Below are 8350 nucleotides of genomic sequence, written 5' to 3'. Positions count from 1 at the left end.
AATATCCTCCTGATAATCTTTTGTTTCCTCTTTTCTCTTGTTCATTTTATTCCAAAATTCCTTTCCGTAATTTATTTATTTGTTTTGCTAATCTTCACATTTTAAGAATACTGGGCCTCCTCTTATACAATAATATTATTAATAATAATAATGGCAATAGTAGAATCTTGTACAGCGCTCATGTCTGGCACATTGCCACTCCTGGTCATTAATTAATTTATTAATTCAGGAATTAATTCCTGCTGCATGGGTACCCATATTGCATCTCACCTGGGTGGTCTGTGAAAATGGTATATTTATATCTTGTCAAAGGACATTAGTGCTGCGACATGGATTCGAACCCCATACCCTGTGGATCACAGTCAGGAGACTTATCCACTGAACCACAACACCCATAAACAGCACTTTTTGTCTATGTAGGCTGGAGTAGTTCTAGTAGATATTGTAGGGGAAAGCTTTTGGAGGCTGTGGGTACTTGATGGTCATTAGGGCAATCCAGTCCTTGTAATAAGTTAATTGGTATTCAATCAGACAAATAATATAACGAGAATGGCGTAAGTTTGAAAGAATATCGGAACAGAAATCAGAAAGCAAAGAATGTTTATAATATGAGATCACTAAGTCTATGTGAATCTCAAATTGGCAGTTTTAGTCAATGGATTGTGACATAGTCACGGATATCTCTTCTTTCAATCTTTCACAAAGTCTACCTTTCTGATATTTCGTCTTTCCCTGAGGGTAGTTTGCTATCATTGTTTGTTTTTCCTTTAATTTTCTACATATGCCTCACAATTTTTTAAGGGGTTGCCTCGAAAATCTATAGGGACACACAACCCCTTTAAAACCACTCAGTGTATTTAGGTTAATCCATTTCCATTTATTCCTTCATTTTCAATATTATATTGCAAATATTTTGTAATCAATAATGTACAACCTTCCTAAAAAATCACGTGAGATAATAATAATCATTAAATTGACTTACGTTTTGTAATTGACAATAAAGCATTATTGCTACAAGGAGTATGGCTCCTGCCACGCCCCCAACCACGCTGTAAGAAACCAGATCGGCATCTGTCCATTCACCATCGGCAGACGGACCTATATAGATGAAGATGAACAAAATGGTTTTACTTTTCAAGAAAACGAGGGAAAACATTTCTTATATTATGTCCAACATAGATAGGGCGACTTCAGGGGTTTGATCATTGGGTCTCATCCACAAAAGAATAATTTAATAACGAATAGGAAAATAATCAAAAACAACATTGATAGTTTTAAAATGAGGAAGGGGCAATTAGTAGAAACAATGCTCTGACTAAATGCACAAATGGGGTCCGAAACCCCCGACGCCCCCTCCATCTCCAATTATCTGTCTCCCTTTTTTATGTTGCTCGTCAGGTAATTCGGGTAATCGAACCCCCTCCCCTCCCCTCCCCCTTCTCCTAATATCCTCTTCCCTTTTTATGTTGCTCGTCAGGAAATTTGTGTAATCGGACTCCCCCCTCCCCCGCCCTCCATGCTCTCTATTTTAGAAAAAAAATCTGCGATGCTTTAATTGTCTTTTCCTCGGTGAGTTCATATAGGGATACCAAAAAGGGTGTGACGAACATGAACTTTAAACCAACCACAATCTTGAAGGTCTGTTAATAACCACACCAGTCACCTGCAGATAAAGTCCAATAATATGAGATAAGATGTATGCTACGATCTACACAGTAACCTTTCATATCGACTGTTTACATAAGCCCTATAAAACGTTGCTAATAAGACAGACACTATTAACTAGTAATTACAGTGGAACCCGCATCTTTAAATAAGAAAGACCGCTCAATAACAGGCTTCAATCATGACTGAACGATATGAGGAAGCATCAAGTGGGGGTGGATTTTTTAATTTTTATAGACGGGTGGCGTTTTTTGCAAGGCTAAAAGAGTTTTGACTTCAATATAGCCCATCCTTTTCATATATTGAAACTGCTTATCATTATTTCTGTTTGTGAATATTATGACTAGACCATAAATTTCAATCGTGGTGGGCGCAGATAATTTTTTTCCTTTTTTTTTCGTATGAATAAATATGTTGTTCCTGTTTTTTCTCACAAGCTTCTCGTTTTACATTTATTTCATAATAGCTAAATTTTCTCTGATTAATATCCTCCCTTCAAAATTGATACTGAAGTAGATTTACTTATAGTGTTTTAGATGTCCGATCCCCTCCCCCCTCTCTCTCTCTCTCTCTCTCTCTCTCTCTCTCTCTCTCTCTATGTCTCTCTCTCTCCTCCCTTATCCCCTCCCTGTCTCTCTCTCTCACTCTCTTGATCTCTCTTTCCCTGTTTCTCTCTCTGTTTCTCCCTCACTCTCTCTCTCTCTCTTCCTCTCTCTCTCTCTGCCTCTCTTTCTCACTCTCTATATCTCTCTTCCTCCCTCTCTTATTATTTTTCTATATATATATTTATCTAGGAGAGGTGTAGTATACGAGTGGGTTTAGCACTTGACTTGAAATACAAAGGTCGTGGCTTCGATCCCCGACACTGCACTAATGTCCTTTGACAAGTCATTCATTTACATTGACCACTCCATACCCAGGAGAGAGATGAGGACCTGGTAGGATGACGAAAGCCTTTTGTGTTATTAATTACCATATGCCCTCACGGTGACCAGAAAATTAAGAATAATCCCCATAATAACTGTAAAGCACTTAGAGACGGTATTTCTTATTGATAAGCGCTATGCAAATCCATATCATTATTATCATTATTTTGGTCAACTCTAGGTTGCATTTTAAAGGGATCTGGTAACTTTGTCTCAGATCCTTTTAAAAAATCCTTGATTTAGCTCATGGTGCAATGATAATTATAAACATTTAGGTCAGTCAGGAACCCCATGACTTTTACAAGCTGATCGTCTGTCTGATTATCAAGATATTTATGATTGAAAATCGAAATCAAATTATGCGTTTGCCAAAAGGTTTTCATAACACTACAGTCTATTTGGGAAAACGAGTATGGTAAAACCGGTCACTTAAAGGTTTTTGCTTTTTTGAGGCACTTCTTGATCATTTCGAAGAGCAATTTTGTTTAGGGCTTCAATATTACACCATATCACAAACACTGATAACACATAGGGCCGTGCATCTCAGATTTAACATTGTTAAACGATCCCTTTAATCAGAAATGACCAAACTTAGTCTTCCAGTTTAATACACAAATCTCTCAGTCCTGAAGCTTTTCACCCAAGGTCAAGTTTGTATGTACATGACTGTTAATTATAAAACAAGATTAACCGTGTGGGCTAGGGTAGATACATGTATATTTGTATCTATAAAGTTAATCAATATATAATGGCATGTTATTGAAAATTTACATAATGATCGAAGACACTAATGGAAAGGGCCTTAGTCTAAGTGAGGGGTCCACATTTCAAGGTGATCTTATTTACTTTCAGTTCACTCAAATTCTTTTTTTTTAAATTCCAAGTCCAAAGTTCATTTAATCCATTAACAAAAATAATGCGTTCATGAAAATATTCAAATTTCTAATTGCACGTAGTTGAGATCAACTCGTCACCACATACGTTTTTACACTTACACACTGTATACTGCTTTAATGTAATGCAATTTTGTGTAGCGAAGAAAGCAGTCTCAACTCCTATACGAGAGGGCCTATGTTTAATCGTTACTCGGTGCTTACACCCTTGGACAATGCGTTTTGCACAAATTATTCTGCCCCTCTCTGCCTAGGTGTGTTAAATGGGTACTTGGCGAGGCAGAAGTAATAATAATTACAGGGCCGCGACCACAGGAAGGACAGCATTGGAACTTATGAGGCTACTGAAAAGTGTTCCCTGAGCATTTGATTTCAAGAGGATTTGGCGCCATACAAATCTAATATATTATTATTATTACCCTGGATAAAGTAACACCTTTTTATTATCATAATAATTCGAAATTATGTTATACTAATAATAATAATATTTAATTCTTATATAGCGCTTAACACAAATGTCTCTAAGCGCTTTACAAATATACTATTACCCCGGTCATTGGATTCAGTGCTTGCCCGCACACACTGTGTGCCGCATTTTATTTTTAATTGATACAGCTGATATATACAAACATACGTACCAAAGCCTGCACTAGCAACGGCCACAATAGAAGCCAGAATCACAGCTACCAGTTGAGAACTCATACTTATAGATGACGCCATTGTGTAGCTTCAGTTCTTTGTCTCCTTCGATTATGTCTATATGTCTGTTTGTCTGTTGAGTAAAACCAACTGAATCCCTATTCAATTTGACAGTCCGATGAGATGTTCATCAATGGGATTATAAGAATAACAATAGAAGTCTGACTTCTGTGATCCAATTTACAAATCAACGACTCTCGACGCGGCTTAGATATGTTTAATTATCGTATCAACAACTTGATAAACCGAAGAATGCCCATGTCACCTAATCATCTATTAACTTATTAACTGAAGCGTTGACCCAATAAACTTACGCTCATGCAAGTCATACCGGGTTACGCAGATTCGATAGCTATGTAATAAATTGTTAATAATTGCTAATTTTTAATTGTTGGTCTGGCCTTTCGAAAATTAACCAGTGTATTTGTAAGGCTTCAAACATGTGTATCTTATAACATATGGTAAACAAAAGAAAAATATAATATGTGTGGATTTTCTGCATCGGCAGCTCTCTTGGGGTAAATTGTTTCATAATGTGAGAAACAATTTGTATTTAAATTGAGGGCGACAAGAGGTCCGCTCAAAAAAAGGGAGTAACAAGAAATCTATCCAAAGAGGAGGACGCTCAGATATAGGTAAAGGAAACAATGGACCATGCTCCTTATTGGAAGGAGGCGGGAGGCGGGAGGCGAAGGCGGGAGGGGGGGGGTCCAGTGCCGCCAATGTTGTAAGTTCCCCCAAAATGCCCCTTTTTTCTTAGGCAAAGTGCCCCTAACAGTGTCAGATAATTGACCCTATTCAAATCTGAGAGGTGCCCCCTTTTACTTTGACAATGGCCTCTTTTTCTGTGTAGGAAGTACCTCTTTACCTTATTATGAGTGCCCATTTTCACCTCTGATATGTGTCCCTTTTATTTTGACACGTATCCCTTTGAACGAAAGGTAATGAACCTATCTTCCTCGGAAAAGCATGCATACCCTCATTTTTTAATTACCAGCATTTTTCAATACACAAACAGGCCGAGCTGCAAAGTGATTGCGAGAAAGAAAATAATTGTTGTTTAGTGAGAGATATTAAACGTAGAGTGATTATAAAGTGGCCTACAAAATACTGTCGCTATTAGAGAGCAGAGCTAATTCGAGATACTTCGAAATTATACTGAAACATATATATATATATATATTCTAATGTGTAAGATAAGGGCGAAAAACTTTATCGAGTGCCACTACGCTGTCCGGGCCAACTTAGGTTATCCTTTGTAAGAAGTACTTCATTCCTTTCTAATAAATGCCCCTGGTCCTTTATTTCTCGTTTCCCCTTCTCATATTTGCCCCCTTTTCATCTTTAATTAATGCCCCGATTCAAATCTGGTAGGTGCCCCTTTTACTTCAACAAAGAACCATTTTCTTTATAATAAGCGCCTCTTTTATATTTCCATAAGTGCCGATGAACACGTCCCACTGGAAACTGAAGCCCTGCACGGGATAAGCGCGTCTTTGCCTTGGTGCGGGCTTTTCCACTCTTTCATCTCTCGTGAGTATCCTTTTTTAGAAGGTGCCCTTCACCCTTCCGATTAAAGACGCTCCGCCGCCCCTGGTTTGGTATGTGTGACTCGAGAATATCAGAACAGAACACTGACACCGATTAAGCCAATAAGACTAATCAAACTTATGCCTATATGAAGCAACCTTGGTAATGCTTACCATATTAGAACGAAAGAAAGTAAAGGAATGAACTTCTTGGTTGAGTAATTATACAAGCTCCATTTATCTAACTTAATAAAGGATCAACCAATCAAATGCCAGGTTCATTACCGCGACCGGAGATGGGTCAGTCATGGGAGACGGGATTAGAGTATATAAGGGAGGATGGGTTGGGCTTGGAAGAACAAGAGCTAAGGCGATCAACGAGCATCATTCAACTTTACTCACCAAGCCAGCCAATTTCACAAAATCGTAAGTATTGTTGCGACTTACAACATTTTGCTGTCTTTCAAAATTTTGAACAATATAAGGAAATAATTATTACTACTATAAATCGTTTTTTAATAATTTTCCTATACTTTATTTCATTTTTGTGAAGTATGTATTAAGGGCTTTATTGGAACAATTAAAATGATAATATTTTTGAAGAGCTTTTGTTAAGATACATGTATACAAATATAACAAACAAACCTACATTATAGGCTTTATAGTTTTATAATCCTGCATCCCACTTGTGACATTACGATGCGCCTGCTCTTCTTTATTTTATGTTTGATATTTTGTATTTGATCAATATCATAAGAGGACATCAAACTGCACAGTACCCTATTTATTCTTGCCTATTTAAACGTAATCCCATCCCTGCCCTTGTTATCTTCAATGATGGCATTACTTCAGTTATAGAAAAAGAGTGCTCTCTGAGAAAATTGACACACCCATCCCAATGTTTTTAAAGGTCGTAAAGTTAATACCCTTTTTAAAAAGAGAGTCTTAAAAGGGGGCACTTATAAAAATGTACTACTGCTTTTTCCGTTTTGTTTTTCCTTTGTTTTTGTTTTGTGTACTAACCAGCATGTCAAAGTTAAACCCCCCTTTTGCAACGATCTCGAGTTTTCTCTATCGGTTGTATTTCAGCTGTCTAAAATTCAACCTATTTCGAGAATCCATTATGAACTATTTTGTCCTTTTTAAAATTAGACAATGGTTTCCAAGATCCTGATCGCTTTCATGGCCATGCTGGTGGTCGCCATGGCCTTCGAGTTCCAAGAGACCGATGAGGATTTTGATGTCGAGTTCATGAAGAGGGACCCTGTCATGCAAGACTATTATCTAGCTGTCAAGAGAGGGCAGTCCATGAAGAAATACAAGCGTGAGTTATCTTTTAGTTTATTAACAGGGTCGAATCCAATGATCGAAGTCCACCCAATCATTTAGTTTATTTTAATACAAGCGGGAAAATGCGAGAAACTGGCCGGTGATAGATTGCGCAAAATTAAATTACAAATAAAAAAAGAAGCTGTAATCAAGCGAACACAAACTAGTAACTCTGTAACGGATCATGTTTATAAAGATTTAGGCGTATATTCCTTTCCATACAGAGCTTGTGAAGAAATGTATGTGCAATTATGATATCTAGAGACATGTACAATTTAGTTATTATGCATCTCTGATAATCTCTGAAGCCAAAAAATAACAACAAGTTAAAAAAAAGAAAAAAAAGTGTTTACTACATCATCCGATTATGAGAGTCAAAACAGCAATGACAATGGAGCAAAACAAAAACGAAACAACACACAAACATACTAATAATACCAACATTTTAAAAGGGGCACATTTCCACCTTTTCAGCCATTCGTGTAAGCCAAAAGGGGGCGCGGAATTTTTAAAGGGCACATGTCTTAAAAAGGTTCGTACAGAAAAAAAAAAGAGAAAGAAAGAAAGTACAACTCCCAATTTCCGGAACGTTTAGCCTATACGTGTTCAAAACCTCTCTCCTAGTGTCTCCTTTCTATCCATAAATTCCTTATTCGTGCATTCATCCTCAATCTATGATTCACGCATATCAATTTTCATTTCTCTTCTCATTTCTGTTCAGCTTGTGATACCATGGTGAACTGTTGGTGCAGTAGACGAGGAAACAAGGTCGCTTTCTGCGGTGGTAAGTCACTGTCATATTTAATGGTTCGAATTCACGAAGTAGGTGTGGATATAATTTGTTTTCTTTCTCAAACCAAACCAATTTACTCCCAATGGCGAAGCGTGAGGGAGTCCAGCCATTGAAGGGGGTCAACTATTACCATGGGGGGGGGGGGGGGGGGAGGTGACATTGTTATGAGGGTTGTACAATGTTAGACTTCTTAGAAGTAATTTCAATTTACAAAATACATTTCTGCTCGCATCCAGTAAACGAAGATCGAGTGCTCGATCTTGTAATTATAGACAAGTCAGAAAAAGTCTCGGAACCAGTGGATTTGAATCTGCCCTCTAGTATATTTTTGTCATAGGCCTATTTGATGGATTAATTTGATGTTAGTGGATCGATCCCAAAGAAATACAGCTTAGATTCATAAAAGTTATCACAAGAAGCGTACAATTTTTGATTCGCAAGTTCATGTCAAGAGGGAATCATATCATTAGAGCTTGTCGCAGCGATAGTCTCTCATCTTTGCAGGCTTTACATGCA

At 37.4% G+C, this 8350-nt stretch overlaps 1 protein-coding gene across 1 annotated transcript in view; it reads right to left on the bottom strand.

Annotated features, from left to right (window-relative positions):
• Nucleotides 1-4417, bottom strand: part of LOC588640 — a 5163-nt gene extending 746 nt beyond the window's left edge. Inside the window, exons 1-2 of the mRNA XM_795426.5 lie at nucleotides 4123-4417; nucleotides 983-1098 (exon numbers count right to left, since the gene is read on the bottom strand). Coding sequence (XP_800519.2) covers nucleotides 983-1098; nucleotides 4123-4204 — 198 coding nt within the window. The 5' untranslated portion in view covers nucleotides 4205-4417. The remainder of the gene's footprint in view (nucleotides 1-982; nucleotides 1099-4122) is intronic.
• Nucleotides 4418-8350: the final 3933 nt, after the last annotated feature.

Source organism: Strongylocentrotus purpuratus, unplaced genomic scaffold (genome assembly GCF_000002235.5).
Source record: "Strongylocentrotus purpuratus isolate Spur 01 unplaced genomic scaffold, Spur_5.0 spur5_contig_856, whole genome shotgun sequence".
NCBI lineage: Eukaryota > Metazoa > Echinodermata > Echinoidea > Camarodonta > Strongylocentrotidae > Strongylocentrotus > Strongylocentrotus purpuratus.
Note: the sequence above shows the minus strand (reverse complement) of the source record. Positions and strands in the feature narration are given on the sequence as shown.